The following is a 25,348-nucleotide window of genomic DNA, read 5'->3' on the forward strand; positions in this document are numbered from 1 at the left end:
GGCGTGAACTCCGTTTCATAGTTATATATTTTTGCTTTCTAATTTAGATAATTTATCAAAGAATTTAACAAAAGATCAATGTAAAAATATCGGAAAATTATATTTAGGTAAAAAATTAGATTTTTTACTAAGAAAAGGTGTGTACCCCTATGATTGGGTTGATTCTATTAATACTTTTTCTGAAACACAACTACCACCAAAAGAATCGTTCTTTTCAAAATTAAATGATATAAGTATAATTGATTATGATTACTCGCATGCACAAACTGTATGGAACGAGTTTAATTGTAAAACATTTAGAGATTACGATAATTCGTGCAATGTTTCAGATGTGCTGTTACTAACTGATGTATTTGAAAATTTTAGAGATGTTTGTATTAATTGTTACAAATTAGATCCTGCCTGGTATTATACGTCACCTGGATTAGCTTGGAATGCAGCATTAAAGAAAACAAAAATAAAATTAGAATTGCTGAGTGATTATGATATGATATTGATGATAAAGCAAGGAATAAGAGGTGGAATTAGTATGATATCTAATAGATTAGGAACTTCTAATAATAAGTATATGAATGATAAGTATGATTAAAGCAAACAATCAACATATATTAAGGGTCAGGGTTAGGGTTAGGGTTAGGTTTTTGTGTTTTTACTTAGACATTTGGACAAAGTCCGCGTGTCTGATATGGAAGCTGAATCTGTCAGCCTAAGGAAAAAGAAGGAAGCAAATATTCACATCCACTATAAGTTATAGATTTGCACAAAGTTTAGATAGATGTCTAGAGATAAGTTCAAAGATTAAAGGTTACGGGGGCAAAAGTTTTTTATTTCTTTATTAAATATATGGTGACTTCTTCATAAATTTTATTAACATGTTCTTATATTTAATCTTTTAATAATTTAAAGTTTTTAAATGCTCACAGTTGTTTAAAGTTATATTTTCGGGAAGATATATATAAAAATTTAGATACAGTATCTAGATGCTAATAATTTATATGGGTGGGCAATGAGTAAACCACTTCCTACACATGGTTTTAAATGGATGGATGAAAACGAGTTAACAAACTGGAAATTAATTTCCTGTATACTTGAAGCTGATTTAGATTACCCTGAAAATCTACACGATGATCATAATGATTATCCACTAGCACCCGAAAGAATAATCGTTGATAAAGTTGAAAAATTAGTACCTAACTTGAATAATATGAAAAATTATATAATTCATTATGGAAATCTTAAATTGTATGAAAGATTAGAATTAAAGATTACAAAAATCCATAGAGGTATAAAGTTCGCAGAAAGAGCATTGTTATGTGAATACATTGAACTATATACAAAACTAAGAACTAAAGCAACTAATGATTTTGAAAAAGACTTTTTTAAACTAATGAATAATTTAGTATTTGGAAAAAAAATGGAGAATATTGAAAACAGCGTTGATATAAGATTAGTTACAAACAGAGATGAGGCTATTAAATTAGCATCTAAACCAAACTATGAAAGTAGAACAATATTTGATGAAAACTTAATAGCAATACATACAAAAAAAAACAAAATTACTTTATAGCAAAGTAATTTACTTAGGTATGTGTATATTAGATTGAAATAAAGCACTAATGTATGAATTTCACTATGATTACATAAAAAATAAATTCTGATCGAGCAAAACTATTATTCACAGATTCAGATTCTTTAGCATACGAAATAAAAACAGAAGACTTTTATGCAGATATTTTAATGATGTTGAAAGCAAATTGAGACAAGCAAATTTGATCCAAAGCACCCAGCAATTAATAATGTAGGTTTTAAAGTTGGTGCTATTAAGAAAGTAACAGGGACGCTTAAAGTAGAAACAGCAGGAGCACAAATTGAAGAATTTATAGGACTCAGATCAAAGTTGTGTTCTTACAAAGTACTCGGTAAAGATAACAAAAAATGTAAGGGAGTAAAGAAAAATGTTGTTAAGAAATATATAACACACAAAGATTATAAAGATTGTTTATTAAGTAAAAAAGATCATTTTAGGAAAATGAATATAATAAGATCCCATTTACATGAAATTTATTCAGAAGAGATTAATAACATAGATTTAAGCGCAGAAGACGATAAAAGAGTTATTTTAGAAGATGGCATACACACATCAGCATATAGACACTACAAACTAAAATAAGAAAATAATAATAATTTATAAGTCAAAGAGGTCAAATGGGTAAAAGAGGTCAAATAGGTTAAAGAGTTATTTTAGAAGAAAAATAATAATTTATAAGTAAAAATGGAAAAGATTAATAACAATTATCACAAATTTATCAATGTTGAAGGAATAACTTTACCAAATGAACCACTAACAAATTTTCAATTGGTTAAAGCAGCAAAATAACTTAAAATAAAACATTTTAAAGGTTATTTGTAAGAGATGAATTACCTAAAAATACACAAAAAAAATAATGTGGAATGTTAAATACAGGAGATTTAAAAACACAGGGATTTCATTGGATTTTCTGGTACAAAAACGTAAATAAAAAACTAAGTTTTGACTTTTATGCACAACCACCATCATTTGAAAATGCTAATTATTTAAAAAGTCCTGTTTATTATAATAGTGAAAGAGTTCAGTATCGAAATACCTCATTCTGTGGACATTTGTATTCATATGTTTTAGAAAAAACTAGATGAAGGATGTGATTTTCAGAATATTATTAACAACCTATGGTAAAAAAAATTTTTCTATACATATAAAAGTGCCTGTTGATAAATTCGTACGTAATACTATTTCAACTTTAATCGGTTTAACAACATCTAAAGCTATTAACTTGTTCATTAGGAGAGATGGGCAAAATAATGCAACTAGTAATCTTAATATGAATTCTAATAAATTAATAAATGTAGTAGTACCTACTAACTCAAATGATGTTGTTACAAAAAATTATGCTGATAGTAGTACACCTAATTTTGGCGGTTTTTGAATAATACCAAATTCAAGTTTAACGTGTCTTGGAGTAAAATCACAGACTATTGCACCAAATACAGGTGTTGATGCAACAGCAATTTTTGTTCAGCCTTCTGGTCCTGGTATTTTCAGAAAACTATGGTTAGCATTTTCAGGAACAGATCCTAATACAAATGTACCAGGTCACGTATTTCTTAGAATATTTGCAGATCATACACTTTGCATACAAGATTATTCTACTTCTACAAATAGTACTGGAATAAATGATTTAGATTAGCCTGTGATTTTTTATTTTCTCCACTTGGTGGACCATTTTATGCAAACTCTTTACAAGGTTGTGAAGCGTACACTACTAATGCATTAGGAGGGTACTTTACACTTGATTTATCATTTAATTCTAGTCTAGTAATTCAATTATACAATAAAACTAGTAATGTAGTTACATATTGGTTACAACCTTTTATTACAAGAGTTTCATCAATACTCCCATCAATTTCATCTCTTAAACTAATCTCATCAACATTTAGATATATGAACACATTTATGGTAAAGAATATATATTACTAGACACTACAGGCACTAGTACTAGTAATGGTGTTTATCTTAAATAGATTAGAATACATATTATTGGCGGATCTGGAAATTGGTGGGAATCAAGGTAACGCATGTATGACGCATACAATTCTCCTGTAAATACCAATTTGCCACGGCGAACACGCAACAAGCGCCACGGCTGCTCAAATCTAAAAATAATCAAACTACCGTATAATATAAAACTACCGTAGTTGTTTGACTTTTAGAGTCAAAGGATATTCTTGAGCAGGTGGACTTTTTTTGTATCAAAGTGGCAAAAAATCTTTACAAAAATAAAGCGTCCTCTTAAAAAGTTCTACGCTCATTAATCTTCAGGGCATGGTGTTATAGCCCTCATAATTTAGGACAGGTTTAAACTTTCTCCCCTTAGTTTTTAAATAGTTAATACATCTACGCGAAAAACTTGTAAAAAAGAACTAACAATTATACCGATTGTTTTCCTTTCAAATAAACTACCTTTTCTGAGTCTCCCATAGGTATATGCGCCTTCTGCTAACTGCTTTGTTTCAGCTTTATCTAAATTCCAGACCTTTCGAATGGTTGGCCAGAGAGTGAACATTTTTGAGACGGTTTGATTCAGAGAATGGTTATTATAGCTAAACCTATCATGGACCAGAACTAGAGAGGGTTTTAATTATGGGCAGAAACCTATTATTGATATTTTCAAACTTTACAGGGAAGAAATACTTAAAACCCCGCAAATCGTTGATGATACTACCATTTATTCTTGTCATGATAAGAAGCCAACATTCTCTGATTGCTTGGAGGGGGCATTTGAGCTTGAAAAGAATCTCACTTCTGCTACATCATGGGACTCAATGTGGCTGGTGAACTTTAATTCAGATAAACTCAATTTTTTCAGCCAATCGTTATCGCAATAATTTAGATCTTTCTATATTTTTGAAAGATGATGTACTCGATGAGTCATCTACCCTTCATCTTCTAGGACTAACTCTTACTTCCGATCTTTCTTGGAAACCATATATCAAATCAGTTGCAAAATTAGCATCTGCTAAGGTTGCATCTATTTATCGAGCTCGACACTTTATTACTCCAAATTCTATTCTCTATCTCTATAAATCTCAAATCCGGCCTTGTATGGAATACTGTTGCCATATCTGGGGCGGATCTTCTAATGATGCCCTTTCTCTTTTAGACAAAGTGCAAAAACGCATTGTAAACATAGTTGGGCCTGCTCTTGCAGTCAACCTCCAATAATTATCACATCGTCGTAATGTTGCTTTCTCTTTTTTACAAAAACTATAATGGACACTGTTCTAAAGAGCTAGCGTCTCTTGTGCCATCTACTAAAGTTCATTCTTGTGTTACTCATCATTCAATTAAGTGTCATCCTTTTTCTGTGACTGTTCCTAAATGCTCTAAAAACTCTTATTCCTCTAGTTTTTTTCCTCGAACATCAGCTCTTTGGAATTCGCTTCCTTCATCTTGCTTTCCTGATTCATATAATTTGCAATCCTTTAAGTCGTCTGTCAATCTTTATCTTGCTCTACAATCTTCATTTTTTCTCTTCCAGTAACTTCCAACTCTATCGAGTGGTTGCTTGCAGCCTTGATGGAAGCGAAGATATTTAAAATAAAATAAAAATAAAATGTTGCGGTAAACTAAATGTTAGTGACTTGAAGTTTTACCTTTTTGCATAACTTTTGTACAAGATCCTGTCAAAGTTATTGTAAAATATAAGTAAATTTATTTACTTGCTTTATATAAACTACTTTTAATTTACTTTACAAATTATATAAAATGTAAGCATATGTAACTTAAATTTTATTTTATATGATTTATTTTTAATATAGATTTCTTATTACTTATTATATAAAGATAAAAAACTCCTACTTAAAAAATATTATTTTATTTGTAAATTTAATTTACATTTAATAGCACATTACTTTTATGTAATTTACTTTCATATGCAAGTTATTTTTTAATATAATTTTTTTTAATTATTTACTTTTATAGGTAAATGTGAATTACAGTTTGAGGAAATTTTATATTATGTGATGTAATTTTTAAAAGTAATTAACTTTTAAATGTAAAAATATACAGTTTTTTAATGTGACTTTTACATTTAAAGGTAAATTACTTTTGATGTAATCTTCTTTTACATAACTTACTTTTGAAAGTAGAAAAACTTACATTATAAAGTAAAAGTAGTTTCAAAAAAATAATTACTTATGCGGAAATGTAAATTTACATAAAATGTTTAAAATTACTCATGTAATTTACTTTTTGATAAAAATTAACTTACTCGTGTAAGTAAAAGAGCCATCACTATCTGTGAAAGTGCTTGAACTACAATTACTCCAGGATCAAAATCTGAAAATATAGGGAGAATCAAGTTGGGAAGAGTAAAGGCATCCACACCTGAAACAATAAAAATATGTAGAAGGTGCAGGGTTGTCATTGGACCCGGATTACCCTACCCTTGCACTCTCACAACAAGAAGAGAAATTTTACAAAATAGCCTGATAAAGTTAGAGCGAATCTTTTGTTCTTGATTTAATATTTCAAACTTGATATTTAAAAATTTATTTAAAATATTGGAAATATAATAACTAAAAACATGGATTTAAATTTCTTTTGATATTAAGATACACGAGGTGCCAAACTTCAATTCTCAAAAGTATTGAAACGAATTTTTAAGGATTAGGGAACTAAAATCGAGGTTGTAGCTAAAAGTAATCGCCGTTGAACAGTCATAAAGCTCTGCAAAAGTGCTTCTTCCAGTTGAAAAAGTTTAACTTTGGAAATAAATAAATTTAAAAACACTTGTGAACTTTTTTTTTTAGGCACAATGTAATGTCAAAAAAAAAGTTTAGCTATGAGAAAGGAATAGGTAATAAAAAATAAAAAGATGATGGCGTAAACAAATTGTTTATAATTGGCTTTACAGAAAATTATTACTATTTTAAAGGTAAATGACTTGAAATATTTTTGTGCTTTTGATATAAAATTCATGGTGAGCTCAGAACCCCAGGAAGTATCCGTTCATCAGCTAATGCTTACAATGTCGCTGAAAAAAATTTAAAAAAGAAACAAGCTTTCAGCTGCATATTGTTTATAATACATTAGTTGCGTTAACCTTCCACTAATTGATCTGCATGATGACGTAAAGGTTATTGAAATCCTTGCTCCAATGGAACTTTATCTACTTTGTGGAAATATAAACACAATTGATAATAATCTTCAAAAATATTTATATGCAACTTTGTCGGCAAACCAGTAGAACCAATATTTTAAAAAGCCAAAGCTGTATGGTGGTCAGTTTAAAGGTGGGAAGTGTTCGAAACTGCTAAAAAAATATTCATGTGTTAGAAGAATTAATAAAATCTTCCAAAATTTTTGGAAAATTATTGGAAAAAGATAAACATATCATTTTCATAGTTAATTCCTTAGAATGTTTAAAACCTGTTAAAATTGTATGTCTTGGTTCTAGTTTGTTTCCTGAATCTGAGTCAACCATTAACGTGGTGCATGCTCTTATCAAGCATGCGTGTGAATTTTACTTATGTCAAATTTCGATCCTAATAAAGGGTTGTGTTTCTGGTATAAACAGGCTTCTGAATCTGTTCATTGTAATTTTAAACAGTTTTTGACGAGTGGATGAAAAGTTTCTAGAAGCCGTAAAGACTATCCGCACAACACAAAATGGTTTAAACAACACAAAAAGCGTAAACATTTTTTGTGTTGTTTATATACCATCCTCAACAACCATAACAATTTTAACCAATTTTTTGTTGTTCAAGAAGAGTAACCTCCAGGTATGTATTAAAGATAGTAACCTCCATTTATGCATTTTTACACTTATACAAAATTTTTTTGAAAAACAATCACGGTGACCAGAGTTTGGGAACAATATTATCTTAAAATTAGGGTCCAAGGTCCACATGTTTCCCAGCAAACTATACATGTTTGGTCCATGAATGAGAATCATTGGCTGATGACCGATACCACTGCACCGGTGATGCCGTTCATATTCCAATGGTTCGCCATGTTCGTTTGACGATCTATGCCGACTGTGCCGATCATGGCGATCTTGTTCCAGACTTAAATCATGTTTGTAATTGAAAAAAAAATGAGTTTGATCCGTTATTTCTATAAAGAATTTTAAAATAAAATCTTAAAGAGTTAGTAAAGAGTTAAAAAATAAATAAAGATAAAATCTTCAAATTTTTAACAAATCTCAGTTTCCTTATTACTTTTTATTGATTTCTATTTGTTATAATTTTATTGTAATTCATTAACGAATGATAAGAAATCTTTTATAGCAAAACGAATTGTAGTGGCATACCGTCAACGGGGGTAACTATGAACAGCGGAATTTAATACGATTTTCTATTCTAGGTTGTCCACCATGAGTCCAACCCTGGTAGAGAAAAATCTCTACCAGGGTTGGACTAATGATGGACTACCTAGAACCGTATACGATATCACCACTAATGGGTGGTTTGATGGTAGAACAATTACCAGATGGTTCATGGAGATATTCTTGCCTATTGTTATTTTAAAAACCGGAACAACATTGCTGATTGGTGATAATCTGGGTTCACATTTTTCTCCAGAAGTTATTGAAGCCACGATTCAACATGACATCAAGTTTGTAACAATGCCACCTAATGCAACCCATCTCTGCCAACCACTAGATGTTACTGTATTAAGAGGGTTAAAGCAGTCGTGGAGGACAGTACTTTCAAAGTGGAGAATAGAAAATTGTATTAAAGAGGCTGTTCCAAAAGAACACATGCCTACTCTTTTAAACAAGTCAGTAAACACCTTGAAACCAGAAGCTTTAATTTCCAGATTTCGAGCAACAGGAACCTACCCTATGAACAAAACAGAGGTGATAAAACGACTTCCTGGAAAAAATAAAGACTGGTGGTAAAGACACTGTAATGGTTCTTAACGAATCCGTTTTAGAGATTCTGAAAAACAATCTAGGTACAAATCCAGTTGCAATACGAAAAACACGCAGTCCAAAGGTTGAACCAGGAAAAAGAGTTCTTTGTTTGGATGAGTCGATGCCATCAAGTTCAACAGAGTGAAACAGCAAAGATAGTGATTGGTACTGTGCTCTCTGTAACAAAAAATGGGTGGAGTTAAGCGACGACGTATGGATTCAATGCGACAAATGCAGAAAACCTTATCACCTCCAGTGTTGTGGCCTTTTCTATGAAAAAGATCAATATTATAAGCTTGATATTGAAAAAATTGACTTTATATGCAGCCTGTGTGAGCCATGTAAGAACTTCGAGAATAGTGATATTTGATGGTCTGTTTTTTTTAAGGCAGCTTTGTAAATATTGTTGTAAATAGTAATGTGCTGAAAAAAATAGATTTTAAACTTAGTATGTTATATTTTCACATGAATTGATTTGAAATAAAAGACTCTACAACATATTAAAATACACTTTCTGTTATCTGTTCGATCTTTAACAGTATTCCCCCCCCCCCCAGCCTTACAACATGTTAGTCTATCTGATAGACTAACATGTTGTTACTTCTTAGATTATGGATAGACTCTATCCATAATCTAAGAAGTAAAAACATTATATCGTGTTCAAAGTAACTCCGAATCGGCTGTTCTTTCTCACCCCGTTTTAAAAATACGAATATGCTTGTATAATATAAGAAAATTAAGGTATTTACTTTATAATGTTTATCAGGCCTAGAACCAATCTTTGAAGCTAGATAGTGTTAAGAAGATAGCCTAGAAGCTATAATGTTCTGTTAAAAAAAAAATTAGCTGTTAGACTAACTGTATTGTTATATGATGCATAAATGTTTAAAAAGCGTTCATAGTCACTCCAGTTGACCACTTGCGTTCATAGTTCATGAGACTAGCATTCATAGTCACCCCAGTTGACCACCCCAGTTGGTATATATTTGATTTTATTTTAAAAGTAAGTAAATGTTTTTTAAGGTACCAAATCATTTATACTTTACTTATATCATTATTATATATTATATTATTTATTTTATATAAAATAAATAATATAGTATATATATAACTTATGACAGTATATTACATAATATCATAATATTTGATTTTATTTTAAAAGTATTACTTTTAAAATAAAAACTTACTTTAAGTAAGTAAATGTTTTTTGAGGATCTCCAATCATTTATACTTTATATTATAAAGCATATTTGGGATCCTCAAAAAAAATTTACTTACTTTTAAAATGAAAACAAATATTATGATATTATGTAATATATTGTCATAAGTTATACTATATTATATAGATTATACTATCATAGGTTATACTATTTAATAATGAATATTGTCATAGGTTATAACATTCAGCAAATGTTATATTTCAACGAGGTATAATCTATGACTTGTTAATTTTATACTAGTAGTATGATTTAAGGATCTTAAATCATTTATAATTTATATTATTTATTTTATATTTATATCATTTATAGTATAAGTAAATGATATACGTATAATTATATTTAAGTATTATATAATTATATATACATAAATACATAAATATAATATTATTATAATATATATCATTGGGGTTGCGATCGCGTCACAAAACGTGTTACCATCTTTGTCGGGGGAAAATATTGAGCAAAACGCGTTATTAGCGCGTTTTGTTTTATGACTTAACCCAGCTCTAAAATAAAAAAAACACCAAGTCAAGTTTTTAAAAATGCCTAAGAGTTGCTGTGCTTTTGGATGTTCAAGCAATATTAAAACTTCTCCATAGCTAAAATATTATTTGATACCAAAAGATCAAATACGTCGTAAACTTTGGATTGAAGCAATTAGTCGTAATGACAAAGTCGTAATTGACAAAGAAGGGAATATTATTAAAAACAAGCTATGGTCACCAAAGTCAAGATTTCATTATGTCTGTTCGAAACATTTTATTTCTGGTATGTTTGAAACAACTTATTAAATGTATATATATATATATATATATATATATATATATATATATATATATATATATATATATATATATATATATATATATATATATATATATATATATATATATATATATATATATATATATATATGTATTTATATATATATATATATATATATATTATGATATATATATATATATATATATATATATATATATATATATATATATATATATATATATATATATATATATATATATATATATATGTTAGTAAAGTCTAAAAATTATAAATTATTTCTATTAGGTGAAAAGAAAAATGCATTAAATGATCCAGATTACATTCCTACATTGTTTTCAGCTTTCAATAAACCTGAAATACAATATTTGTCTAATAAAAAGCAGAAAATTGTTTCTTCCCTTTCAGTGGATTCAACATTAAAATGCTCAATGGAAGTTAATGAAATACCACTTGTTTGCTTGTCATCTTCAACTAATTTTGTAAAATCTTAATTAATGGAGAGTGAGCGTGTAAGTATTTATGCTGAAATGGATAGTCTACGAGCTGAAATTAAAATATTAAATTACAGACAACAGTCAAATTACATTTCTTCCTGTTCCTCCCAGGCCTTGAGAGTGAACCCTTAAAGTTGTATTATGTTGACTGGTCTTAAACTTGAAGTTTTTATACATTTAACAGACTATCTTTGCAAAGGTTATGAAAATGATCAACTAACAAGCAAAGAAAATATGGAGGACCAAATAATATTAACGATTGTTAAGCTGCGCCATAATATTACTTTTAAAATGTTAGCTCATATATGTAATATTTGCAAAACTTCAGCTATAAAATATTTTTTGAAGTGGTTAGATGTGATGGCAGAGAAATTATTATTTTTAATTAGAATGGAGTGCAGGGAGCATATTTTTGATACAATCCCACCAGTATTTAAGTCAAAGTTTCCTAAATTAACTTGTGTTATTGACTGTTTTGAGATATATATTGAATCACCTGGGCCATTTTTGGCAAAAGCTCAATGTTACAGTAACTATAAAAAACACAGCACTTTAAAGGTATTTATTTCATGTACACCATTAGGTGTTATCAATTTTGTTTCAAAATGTTGGGGTGGAAGAGCTTCTGACAATCAGATTGTCCGTGAATCAAATTTTACATCTTTGAAATACCATTGTCCAGGTGATCAAATTTTAGCTGATAGAGGTTTTACCCTACAAGATGATTTTGCTGCAAATTCTAGTTCTGAGCTTTTAATTCCAGCATTCACAAGGAATAAATTACAACTCTCTGCAGATGAGGTTGAAACATCTAGGAAAATAGCATCAGTTAGAATTCATATTGAGAGAGTAATTGGACTCATAAAAAATCGATATACTATCTTAAAAGGTGTTTTGCCAATTCGAACTGTAAAAAATATAAAAGAGGAAGCATTATGTTTAATTCAAGCAAGCTGAGATAAAGTTGTCGTGGTTTGTGCTGCTCTTACTAATTTGGGTGAAAGTATGGTATTTAAATAATGTATGCATTTGTAACTATTATTTTAAATATATATAAAAGTCGTTTTTAATTATTATTTTAAATTATGTAAATCTTGTTTTTGAAATCCTTAAAGTTAATCAATTAAAAAAAAAATTATTGAAAATTCATCAAGACTTGTTTTAAAAGTTTTATTTTATTATATTAATCTGTCATAATAATAAAACTTATAATTATCTTTATTTTTAATTATTTAGTTACCGATGGATATCATGGATCATAAACCAAGAATGGTGCTGAGCAAATTAATTGCAACTTTTAAAAACGGCTATTTTCATAGCCACATATTATTAAAAATATTATAGCATGAACTTTAATTATGCATTTGAAATATATATTTTATAGAGTTTTTCCAAATCTTAAAATGTTATGTTTTTTCTTTTGGAAGGGTTATTTATATAATTTTTAAAATCAAGAATAATGGGAAACCTCTGATTTTGACTCCTTTGCCTATGTCACCTACCTAGTTAAAGGGTGGTTAAATAGCTTTAAAAAGTTGAAATTGTTTTGATGGGCGGAGATATGTTTTAATTCGCATATATTTAGAGGGGGGGGGGGGGAACGGAATAGTCAATAGGTTTACATTTTTTATGCTAATAAACAGAGAAGATCTTAATAACAAGAAGTTTTCCAGAAATTTTTAAAATTTAATAAACAGGTGATTTTTAAAGTATAGAAAACCCTGAAACAAATTTACATTCCTTTAAAATTGATAAATGGGTAGGGGTTTTTTAATTTGACATTTACATTTGACCGCAAGCCACGCTAGATTTAAATAGTTTAATGCGTGTTTTTAAAAAAATATTAGTTTGGATTTCTAAATTGATTTTTTTATAAAAATACTTATATTGTAATTCCCTCCACCCCCCGTTTATTACATATAGACTTATAATTCCACTCCCTTTCAACCTCCCCTCCTCCTCCCCCCGTTGTATTAAGGACTCGAGAGTCTCTACTCTATTTTAATTTTTGTTTTTTTGTTGTTTTTTTCATATATATTATTTGTTTTGGGAGATGGAGTCAATAGTTAAGAGGGGTTGGATATTTATAAAATTTTTTTAGATTAAATGGGTAATTAATTAATTGAAATCAAGATCTTTTACCAAAATTGGAGATTTATTTGTTTATTAAAGTAGAGGCGTATGACAATACAAGGAAATGGAAAAATTTGACCAAAAAAAGTTAATTAAGTTAACAAAAATTTAATTTGTATTTTCCCATACATTTTATGTATTTGATATGAATTGCGTATTACGTCACAAAAATCATTGATTTGCAAATTATTTGCAGTTTCGAAGACATTAAAGCGCAGCGATTCAAAACCTATTGTTTTAAGTTATTAAGTTAATAAGCCTTAAGTTATTAAGTTAAAAAACAAAAATTTAGTAAAAACAGTAATTTTTAAATTTAAAAAAAAAAAAAAACAGTAATTTTTCCTTCTACAAAAGATAACAAAAAAAGAATTTCTAGGCCCAATAGAATTCTACTTGCATAAAGCATGGATTTGAAAAAAGAATTTTTTTTTGATTTACTAGTTTTTAATCTTAAAAAATTATATGTGAAATTTAACTTATAAAGTTTACCATACCAAGCTTTACCAATTAAATTTTATGCTATAATGTTTTTAATATGTGGCTATGAAAATAACCGTTTTTTATAAGTAGCGCAGCACCTTAGCATAAATCTTGATTTCTTTTCTTAGAATGCACCATCACATCGCACACAAATTTGTTACTTCCTGAAATAAACTATTAAGATTATAAAAAATTTCTTTAGTTATATAATTTGTTTTCAATATAAAAAAATACAAGCTATTATAAAATATAAATATTTACTTTTAATGTCATTTTTGCATTTTTGGCAATACCAAACTTTTGAAGTTGGAAGTCTTTTAAGTTTTAAACATTTTAAATGAAACCACTGATCACACTTATCATAACCCACCAAATCTCCATCATTTTCAGTTGAAGTGTTCACTTGTTCATTGTTACATATGCAATAACTAAGTTTAGACTTTTCTCGATTCAAAATAGGTTCAGCATTTTCTATCCTGCGTGTCATTAATTCAGGGAGGATGACTTCTCTCCAGAAACTGTGACTTTTTACTATTATGTTTTCAATAAAATCTAAATTCTTTTCAATTCTGCACAAAACAAATTCTGTTGGTGTCCAAACAATCAAATCACAATAGTTTACCTCCAAAATAAAAATTTCACATTGAATTTGTGCATAATAATAATGGGATGAATCCAAATAATATTTTGAATTTTGTGTTTTTATGTAAAACCTGTTACTGTTTATAGCACCTGATAAACCTTTTTCTTTCATACTGTAAGGGCATTTAACTTCTATGGCAGCATAACCACAACACGAACAAAAAGCAAAGCCATCTGGTGAGACTCCCAACCATGGTATTTGTTGACAAACATAAAAACCGATATGAATGACTTCAAAATCTTTATGAACCATTGTAGGAGATAAACAAATTGATTCAGTTACATAACCATCTACTGAGCAAATGTTTATATATTCCGCTAGAGCAATTTCTTCCTTTTCTTTTCCCATAATAAGGAAGGAGTATTTATTGAAGAAAAGTTAGGTTTTGTTATCTTTAAAACTAAAGATTTTGACGGAGCTTTAAGAGATGCTCGCATAACATCATAAATACAGGAGCCAGCTATTCTTCCACTTCTATGCTCATGCCACAATACACAGGCTGACTGAGCTCTGGTTGCTTCTTCGAGGTAATTTACTTCTTTAGCTGTTATACTCAGTGACTTAGCAAGATTGTTAGCTTCTATAACAAAGTCTTGCTCACTTAGATTAAGGTATGAATGTTGATAAAAGCTTCTTAAAGTTTGTGGAAGTTTTAAAGTCAATTGATTAACATTTGAATTTAAAAATGGGGTGTTAATAATCATTAAAAGTTTAACTGATTATTGTTTTGCTATGTTCTAGAACAGTAGAACTCTTGTAGAATTCAACTATATTATGACAAACTTTTGAAGAAATCTACTAGATATTGTAAAAGAATTCTACTAAAATTCTACTGTTTTAATAGAGCATAAAGATAAATAGTAATAGCTTTCAAACTGTAAATAAAAATATTTAAGTATATCACATTTACGAACCCTGCCATGCAATTACAGTGGCTAGAAACTACTGATCCATTTTTTGTAAGAGCAACCCATGCAGTATATGGAGAATTGTTGGTTTTGTAGGAGGGCTTTACTTCGCCTTTCAAAAGAACATGACCAAAATTTAAAACAATATGATACAAAGGCTGTACCCAACCAGAAACAAAGTACTTATATGCTTCCAACGCCTTATAGTTTTCGATTGCTCCCGGTGAAAAAACTTTCGGACTTTTAATTAAATAATTATAGAGATCATGGTATTGTATTCTGTTGGGTCATCTTTCCATTTGTCAGCAGCAAACTTGTATGGGCACTGTTTTATACCAAGTACTTCCAACTTTTTAATATATCTTTCTAACGCCTCAAAATCTAGTTTATCGCAATATTCATATAACGACATGCTATCGATCGTTTGTACAAAACTTTATGATTTTCAAAAGATTTCACTAATATCTTTTTTCAGTGTTTTCAATATTTTAACGCCGGGTTAAAACCTAAAACAAAACGCACTAATAACACATTTATTCAATGTTTTCCCCTTACAAAGATGGTAACTCGTTTTGTGACGCGATCGCGACCCCAAGAATAGATATATATTTATATCATAATTATATATATACATAAATATAATCTCAAATATAATGTACATATAGATATATATTTATATCATTTACTTAAATAAATGGGTAAATCTGCAGTTAAGCGGCATAAAATAATTTTATTTTTTCGCTTGTTTATTTTGAGACTTGCTCAAAGTGGTGGCTTTTTAATATAAACATAAGGAATATTTTAATATACTTTTTTTTTTTGTATTATTTAAAAGACTGTCTGCCCCAACCAAACCCTCCGTCGATGTTGCAGCACTTCCTTGTAGCAGCAGGCTATAAGATAGTCAATGTAGCAGCACTCCCTTGTAGTTAAAACAAATTCCTGGCATAATCAACAGTAAGTAAATTAATAGACAATTATTTTGTGGTAATTAAGTGGATCACATCTAAATACCCTGTTTTAAATTTAACAGTTGGGGGTTTCTATTTCTGTGCGTGATTTTTTATTTTTCTTTGTTTTAGCAATTAAAAGCTGAGACTTAAAGCAATATGCAAACTATTATGATTTTCTTAAAAAACTTTTGTTGCAAAAATATTTTTATCATATTTTAGGCTACCTGAATAAATTAAATATATATTTTGATCTTTTTTTTTTTTGCAAAATAATATTGCTACTGTTTAAAAATAAACAACAATTTTCAAAATGCTATACTTTAGCTAGAAATAATTGATAACAGCCTTTTCTCATTAAAAATATACTAAATATGAGTCGTAGAAGTATAATATTTCACTTAAAATACTCACATTTATTTTCTTAAAAATATCTACATGAAATAAATCAATTTGCAACTTCCGTGCGTGACTTCTGTGCGTGATCATTCATGAACTGCATTTAAACGATTGCTGTGACTCTATGATACAAGCGCAATCCTGAAACTTTCTGGAAAGCTTAACTAATGTTGAAAACATCATTTAAAAGAATATATATAATGCTGAAACTTATATTTTTTGAGGAATTAAAGTTTATCTAGTAACTAAAATTTGAGTTTTTGTTCTGTGCGTGATTCTGTTTCAAACTTAATTTATTCTTTGTTAACGTTACTAATGTATACCATTTTTTGTTTACAAAATATTTATATAGGTTAGAATTAAATGAGAGCAAATTGAAGATCACCAATTTTATTATTATGAAAATAATAGACAAAACATATACGAGTTTCCGTGCGTGATTATTTAGAAATGCCCAGTTGCAGTTCAAAAATATGAAAAAGGAGCATGTAATACAGATGTTGAGAGGTTTATAAAGCGATAGCTAATGCAAGCTCCTGATAGAAATGGTGGTTGTGCAAAACGTGCCTTAAAAGTGTAAGCTAAAAATACTTGATGGTTTTTTCATTTGTTCTAACTTTTCTTTGATATTTTATATACTTTTCTTGAAATATAATGTTTTTATTGGATTTTATAGTTCATGCTCATTTTTACAGTTTATTTTATATTTTATTCCTTCATTTACTTTATATTTTTTTATTTTGGTTACAATTTTATACTTATTTAATGAGTTTGACCTGACATTCATTTTGCGTGACTGGGTTTAAATCATATGTAGATTTAACATTGCCTTTTAATTGTGCCAATAAGTGTAGGATCATGGTGCAAAACTGTTTAAGTGACTTTTAAATCACCTGGCACATTGTCAAGAGAAAAAGATAGCAGTAAAATTGGAGGTCGAGTAGTATCAAGCGTCAGCACATGAAGACATCAAACAGTAATGATGATCTTCCTTTATGCTGTTGCTTAATTCTTTTTGTTAAACGTGTTTAATATATTGAAATCTTTTATTGAAATACAGAATATTTATAGTTAAATTTGTGTAGATCACAATGTGTTTATAGTTTTAAGATAATTGCAATATGGTTTTATAATTTTTGTATGTAGTATTTCATTAAGAGTATTTTTTCGAAAACAAAACGATTATTTAATGTTACATGATAACATCATTGTAACATTAAATAATCAATGAGTTCTGATTTATTGGATAAACTTCTTCTTCTTCTTTTGGCATTTCCCGTTTAGGGGTTGCCACAGCGGATCAAACTCCTCCATCTAGCCCTGTCATGAGTGTCCTCCACTGACACACCAGCTACTCTCATATCCTCCACCACTGCATCCATAAACCTCCTTTTAGGTCTACCTCTCCTCCTCTTACCTGGAAGTCCCATCCCCAAAACCTTCCTGCCAAACAAGATCGACATGATTGGCACAGTCAGCCGATCGTAAAATAAACATGGCAAATCATTGGAATAAATAGCATCACCGGCGCAGTCCCAGCAAACTTGCTATGCTTGGCCTATACTTGATCCACCATCAGCATCATTACTGGCCCACCATCTGCCGACAAGCATGATCCAATCCAAGTCTTGCTCACCATTTAAGGCATTTTCGAATGGTGTTTAGCCGATGCTTTGCCATTGCCTTTTTTTAATGTTACTTTTGGTTCATTTTGTTTGTTTTTAACATTTATTGGTATTTTTATAAATAACCAATACTTTAATAAACGTGAGATTTTAACTCAGAGACTTTTAGGAGACGAATGCAAGATTTTAACTTAATGATCTTAAAGTAAAACAAGTCAGGAAGAAAAAGGCGAAGCGGAGTGATGGTTGCCTACCTAAAAAAGTCACATGAATGATATAAAATGGAATGTGAGATATTTTATACTATAAATATTAAGTCATTTTAGCAATAAGTTTTATATTACCAAATATTTTTATTTCAATAAAATTGCCTTGCAATACAACTCATATAAAAGTTTAAGGTTAGCGAATGGTTAAACTTCTATCATTTCAATTTGATGTTTGCATGAACTAACATTTGGTAGTTTATCCATATTTTTGTTGGTAGATATCCATATTTTTCTGTCTGTCAAGTCACCCAAAAATAGCAAAAAGTGAAGAAATTGTAAAATAAGTATAAAATTGTAACCAAAATAGCTAAAAGTAAAGTAGTTGTAAAATAAACTATAAAAGTTGGTAATAAGATTAAATTAAGAAAGTAATGGACCGGCACTAAAATACACTGGTGTGTGCATCCTAGTAGCTAGGTTGAGATGAGACAGGCACTGGGTGGTGGTGTTCTGGATACCTGGGATGAGACGTCAAATACAGTGAGAGATGTGGCTAGGAAGATACTTGGTGTGAATCAGGACAGAAGAAGATAGACAAGGAGACGTGGTGGTGAAATGAGGAAGTTCAGGAAAGTTTAAGAGGAAAGCGGTTGGCTAAAAAGAATTGGCATTTTCAGCATATAGGACAGTAGTGAGACCTGCTATGTTGAATGGACTGGAGACAGTGGCACTGACAAAGAGACAAAAGAGGGAGATGGAGGTGTCTGAGATGAAGATGTTAAGATTCTCATTTGGAGTGACGAAGAAGGATAGGATCAGAAATGAGTTTATTAGAGGATCAGCACATGTAGCATGTTTTGGAGATAAAGTTAGAGACTCGAGATTGAGATGGTTTGGACATGTACAAAAAATGAGTTTGCGCATACGTCATTTTTATAAAGAATTTTAAAATAAAATCTTAATAAGCAAAAGAATTACAGTTAAGTAAAGAATAAAAAAATAAATAATGATAAAAATCTTCAACTTTTTAACTAATGTCAGTTTCCTTGTTAATTTTTTTTGATTTCTATTTATTATAATTTTATTGGAATTCATTAAAGAATGATAAGAAATCTTTTATAGCAAAACGAATTGTAGTGGCATATATATTTTATTTTATTTTTATTTATTAAAAGTAAGTAAATGTTTTTTAAGGTACCTTATCATTTATACTTTATTTATATTATTATTATATATTATATTATTTATTTTATGTAAAATAAGTAATATATATATATAACTTATGACAATATATTACATAATATCATAATATTTGATTTTATTTTAAAAGTATTACTTTTAAAATAAAATCTTACTTTAAGTAAGTAAATGTTTTTTGAGAATCTCCAATCATTTATACTTTATATTATAAAGCATATTTGGGATCCTAGTTATACTATATTATATAGGTTATACTATCATATACTATTTAATAATGAATATTGTCATAGGTTATAACATTCAGCAAATGTTATATTTCAATGAGGTATAACCTATGACTTGTTAGTTTTATACTACTAGTAGATTTAAGGATCTCAAATTATTTATACTTTATATTATTTATTTTATATTTATATCATTTATAGTATAAGTAAATGATATACATATAATTATATTTAAGTATTTATATAGTTATAAATATACATAAATACATAAGTATAGATATATATTTATAGTATTTACTTATATAAATAGGTAAATCTGCAGTTAAGCAGCATAAAATAATTTTATTTTTTCGCTTGTTGTGAGGCTTGCTCAAAGTGGTAACTTTTTAATATAAACATAAGGAATATTTCAATATACTTTTCATTTTTTAATTATTTATTCGACTGTCTGCCTCAACCAAACCCTCAGTCGATGTTGCAGCATTTCCTTGTAATTAAAACAAATTCCTGGCATAATCAACATTAAGTAAATTAATAAACAATTATTTTGTGGTAATTAAGTGGATCACATCTAAATACCTTGTTTTAATTTTAACAGTTGCAGTTCAAAAACATGAAAAAGGAGCATGAAATACAGATGTCGAGAGGTCCATAAAGCGATGGCTAATGCAAGCTCCTGACAGAAATGATGGTTGTGCAAAACGTGCCTTAAAAGTGTAAGCTAAAAATACTTGTTTTTTTATTTATTTTAACTTTTCTTTGATATTTTATATATTTTTCTTGAAATGTAATGTTTTTATTGTTACAATGTTTTTATTGTTACAATGTTTTTATTGTATTAGTCAAGCATAACAGAGTTTTGGATTTTATAGTTTATACTCATTTTTACAGTTTATTTTATATTTTATTCCTTCATTTACTTCACTTATTTTTATTTATTTTGGTTACAATTTTATACTTATTTTATGAGTTTAACCTAACATTCATTTTGCGTGACTAGGTTTAAATCATATGTAGATTAAATTATATGTAGATTATTTTTATTTTAGTTATGCCAATAAGTGTAGAATCATAATTGTTCTCATTATCATTATTATCATTTGTTCAGTTGTTTTTAATATTTTTGTATACATAAAAAGCGATGTTATTGAGTTAATTGTTAGAATTAAATTGAAAAATGGTGTTAGTTTAGCAATGTAATCAAGAATGATGAAAACTAATTATGTAAAAAGGTAAAATGAAGATAACACATCATTGTGAGTAAATTAGATTTTTAATCTATAGATAAGTTATAATATATAAATTTATTTCAAAATAAGTTTAGTGCTTCAATATATATTTATTATTAGAAATTAGGTGCAAAACTGTTTAAATAACTTTTAAATCACCTGGCACATCGTCAGGAGAAAAAGATTGCAGTAAAATTGGAGGTCGAGTAGTATCAAGCGTTAGCACATGAAGACATCAAATAGTAATGATGATTTTCCTTTATGCTTTTGCTTTATTCTTTTGCAAGTTAAACATATTTAATTTATTGAAATTTTTTACTGAAATATAGAATATTTATAGTTACATTTGTGTAGATCACTATGTGTTTATAGTTTTAAGATAGTTGGAATATGTTTTTATAATTTTTATATGTAGTAATTCATTGAGAGTATTTTTTCGAAAACAACACGATTATCTAATGCTATCATGGAGTCAATGAGTTCTGATTGGATAAACAACGTTAGATATTCTTTTTATATTCATTCCAAGAAATTTCATTGATATAGAAATTGATTTATAAAATAAAAGAAAACAACAATAAAAAACTCATCAAGTGTTTATATATATACTCATAGTGCACTTGAGTGCACTATGAGTTTTTTGTTGTTGCTTTATTTTATTTTTTATACTTCTTTTTTTTTTATTTTATTTTTTTGTATTCCTTATAATATGTATAAATATGTATTACTTAATTAATAGAAGAGATAAATCTATTACTTTCTTATTTAATCTTATTACTAACTTTTATAGTTTATTTTACAACTACTTTACTTTTAGCTATTTTGGTTACAATTTTATACTTATTTTACGATTTCTTCACTTTTTGCTATTTTTGGGCGACTTGGTTGTAATTGCTAAATCTATCAGCTTGACAGGCAGAAAAATATGGATATCGAAAAGTACCAAACGTTAGTTCATGCAAGCATCAAATTGAAATGATGGTAGAAGTTTAACCGTTCGCTAACCTTAAACTTTTATATGTATTGTATTGCAAGGCAATTTTATTAAAATAAAAATATTTGGTAATATAAAACTTATTGCTAAAATGACTGTATATTTATAGTTTAAAATATCCCATTTTATATCACCTATGCGACGTTTTTAGGTAGGCAAACATCACCTCGCTTCACCTTTTTCTTCCTGACTTGTTTTACTTCTTTAACTAGTCTCTGAGTTAAAATCTCACGTTTATTAAAGTATTGGTTATTTATAAAAATAGCAATTTTTGTTAAAAACAAACAAAATAAACCAAAAGCAGCATAAAAAAAGGCAAAGGCAAAGCATCAGCTAAACGCCCTTCGAAAAACGGCTGCCATGCATGGACCATGTCTTAAACAGTGAACAAGACTTTGATTGAACCATGCTTGTCGGCCGATGGTGGATCAGTAATGACGCCGATGGTGGGCCAAGCATGGCGAATTTGCTGGGTTCAAACTTTCCTTGGTCGCCATTTTGAAACGATAAGAATTTTTCTCTAGATTAATTAGTTTTTCTGATGAACTTCGAACTATTTGATACTGCAAAAAAAAAGTTTTTTCTTCTTTCCACATTTAGGAGAGTGGGTCCCGATTTTTTAGGGTTATATTGTTCCCAGGAATGGAATCACTTGGATAAATTCTTATTTGATACCAGTATCAATATTGCAGATTTTAAAGTTTGCACCATCTCTTGAAGTTACCTATCTTATGCATCAAAAATTTATGACCTGCCCGTCATTATGACAGGTTTTGGAGGGGAGGGAGGGGGTCTTTCAATCCACCAAACACGACACTGACCCTAAATAATAAAGATTTTAAAATGGTGTAGAGCTTGTGTTCCAAAAAAAGTTTTTTTTTTGTGTAGCGTAAGACATTGTGGAGTTAACATTTTTATTTAGGTGCCCTAAATAATCCTTACGGTCTTATAATAGAGCATTTATTAGGAAGTTCACGCCTCCTTCCTAACCGATGCACAGTGGTCTGAAAAACTTGGTTTTTGGCCAAAATTAAAAAAAAAAATCCGTAATTTTTGTTATTATTATTATTTTTAAACAACAGATTATCCAGGCTATTCAAAAATATATAGGTTTCATATTTTTCTTGAAAGAAAAGTCAATAACCGTATCCAAGAGCGATTAAAAATTGATGAATAATTTCTTGCAAAAATACAATATTTTCATTTGTGTATAAATTTAAAACTATATGCACATATTTATAAATTTTTTTTTAAACAAATTTTATAGTATAGATTTTAATTTGAAATAACAGTTTTTTATTATTGTATATTTGCATAAGTTATTTATGTTTGAAACTAGCATAAAATAAATGTTTTTTCTTCAATTTCAACTTCTTCCTTAAACTTAAGTCCGCATGCATGGACTTGATCGATATGATTTTATTAAATCCTAATATGCATATATTATTCCATACAAAAATCAGCTGCAGATATAACTATTTAAATAAACTTTAAAACTCCCAAAATATACCTACTTTATGTTATCAAGAATACTTGTGTCTCTAATTTTATTTTATTTCTATAAATACCTGTTCAAAAACTTTTTTTTTTCTTTATACAATCGTACTTGCTACCAAAGTTGTTAAAAATAGTTCAATATTCATTTTTATTATATTTTTATAAAATACTCCATTTTATAAAAATATAATAAAAATGTATATTTATTATATTTTTATTATATTTTGAACATCTATTATCGCTTCACAATTCCTAAAAAAATATGCTGCAGATAATTAAAATAAAGGAACTAATATTCATTGCAAACTATACCGTATTGACACTATATTTGTGTTGTTTTTATACCACATTTTTAATCATATCTTTGTTATTCCGTTTTGTACGTATACTTTTTATATTATGGTTTTTAATTTAATGAATTGACTATATATTACTTTAGAGTATAGACTATATATATCTTTAGATTGATTATTAAATTGAAAATTAGAATAGTAGCTTTTCATGAAAAAATAAATATCCAATTTATGACAAATTTTAGGAATTTTCGCTTGTAATTTTTATCATTTATTATTCGAAAATATTGATGAAAAACTTGAGTAAAAGAAACGGAAATCATCACCTACAACTTTTAAATAAAATATTAAGTTATGACTTGATATAAAATTTTTTTTTGCGGGGGAGGGGGCTTGCTCTTAACCCTCTCCCTGGCTGCAGCCCATTTAAATATATATATATAATATATATATATATATATATATATATATATATATATATATATATATATATATATATATATATATACATATATATATATATATATATATATATATATATATATATATATATATATATATATATATATATATATATATATATATATATATATATATATATATATATATATAATATATATATTATATATATATTTAAATGGGCTGCAGCCAGGAAGAGAGTTAAGAGCAAGCCCCCTCCCCCGCAAAAAAAATTTTCATATCAAGTCATAGCTTAATATTTTATTTAAAAGTTGTAGGTGATGATTTCCGTTTCTTTTACACAAGTTTTTCATCAATATTTTCGAATAATAAATGATAAAAATTACAAGCGAAAATTCCTAAAATTTGTCATAAATTGGATATTTATTTTTTCATATATTGGATATTTCATATATTGGATTTTTATATTGGATTTCATATTGGATATTGGATTTTCATATATTGGATATTTATTTATATATATTATATATATATATATATATATATATATATATATATATATATATATATATATATATATATATATATATATATATATATATATATACAGTATTGGACAAAACATTTGCAACCAACATCGAACAATGCTAAAAAGTGTTCCTAATTTTACATGTCTTAAAAACGAAACGAACTATACCACCATAGCAAACAGTTCAAGAGTCTGGAGTCATAGCATGCCATGACATGAGCAATCAGCTGACAGGTGACAGCACACAGGCAGAATTTTGTTGACAAGTGACAAGACATTTTGCAGCGGACAAAACAAGTGCAACTTTTTTGGTTTATTTCATTTTCTTAAGTCTGGTCCGCGTCAACGTCACGGAAGTTTTTTAATAATTAAAGGAAGTATCCAGAAGTTTCCAGAAGTTTTCAGAAGCATGCAGAAGCTTCCAGAAGAAGCATCTGGAAGCATCCAGTAGCATCCAGAAACATCCAGAAACATTCAGAAGCATCCAGACGCATCCAGAAGCTTCCAGAAGCATCGAAAAGAAGCATCTAGAATCTTCCAGAACAGGTTCACACAGGTTCATTTTACTATATAAGAGACATGTAAATCGACATGTAATTCAGTCAGTATATGGAAGTCAATCAGTTAATATTATCAAGACAGTTTATCGAAGTGAGTTT

General features: G+C 28.3%; 2 protein-coding genes and 1 long non-coding RNA gene across 5 annotated transcripts; 2 read left to right on the forward strand and 1 right to left on the reverse strand.

Moving 5' to 3' along the window:
• Positions 1-11,097: 11,097 nt before the first annotated feature.
• LOC136081359 (uncharacterized) lies at positions 11,098-11,913 on the forward strand. Its single transcript, XM_065798670.1, has one exon. The coding sequence runs from the start codon at positions 11,098-11,100 to the stop codon at positions 11,911-11,913; it is 816 nt and encodes a 271-aa protein (XP_065654742.1).
• Positions 11,914-12,985: 1,072 nt separating this feature from the next.
• LOC136081015 (uncharacterized) lies at positions 12,986-15,628 on the reverse strand. The gene is made up of 2 exons (XM_065798352.1): positions 13,831-15,628; positions 12,986-13,733 (listed from the first exon to the last, which is right to left on the reverse strand). The coding sequence occupies exons 1-2, from the start codon at positions 14,558-14,560 to the stop codon at positions 13,669-13,671; spliced, it is 795 nt and encodes a 264-aa protein (XP_065654424.1). The 5' UTR covers positions 14,561-15,628; the 3' UTR covers positions 12,986-13,668.
• A 774-nt stretch (positions 15,629-16,402) lies between these two features.
• LOC136081799 (uncharacterized) lies at positions 16,403-22,042 on the forward strand. Of its 3 annotated transcripts, none has more exons than XR_010639131.1 (5): positions 16,403-17,045; positions 20,326-20,983; positions 21,077-21,198; positions 21,372-21,455; positions 21,774-22,042. It is a non-coding gene; the product is annotated as an uncharacterized LOC136081799 (long non-coding RNA). The 3 variants fall into 3 exon arrangements; XR_010639130.1 differs by having other exon boundaries at positions 16,432-17,045; positions 20,326-20,443; positions 20,915-21,198; XR_010639129.1 differs by having other exon boundaries at positions 16,407-17,045; positions 20,326-21,198.
• The last annotated feature ends 3,306 nt before the right edge of the window (positions 22,043-25,348 follow it).

Source organism: Hydra vulgaris, chromosome 06 (assembly GCF_038396675.1).
Source record: "Hydra vulgaris chromosome 06, alternate assembly HydraT2T_AEP".
Lineage (NCBI taxonomy): Eukaryota > Metazoa > Cnidaria > Hydrozoa > Anthoathecata > Hydridae > Hydra > Hydra vulgaris.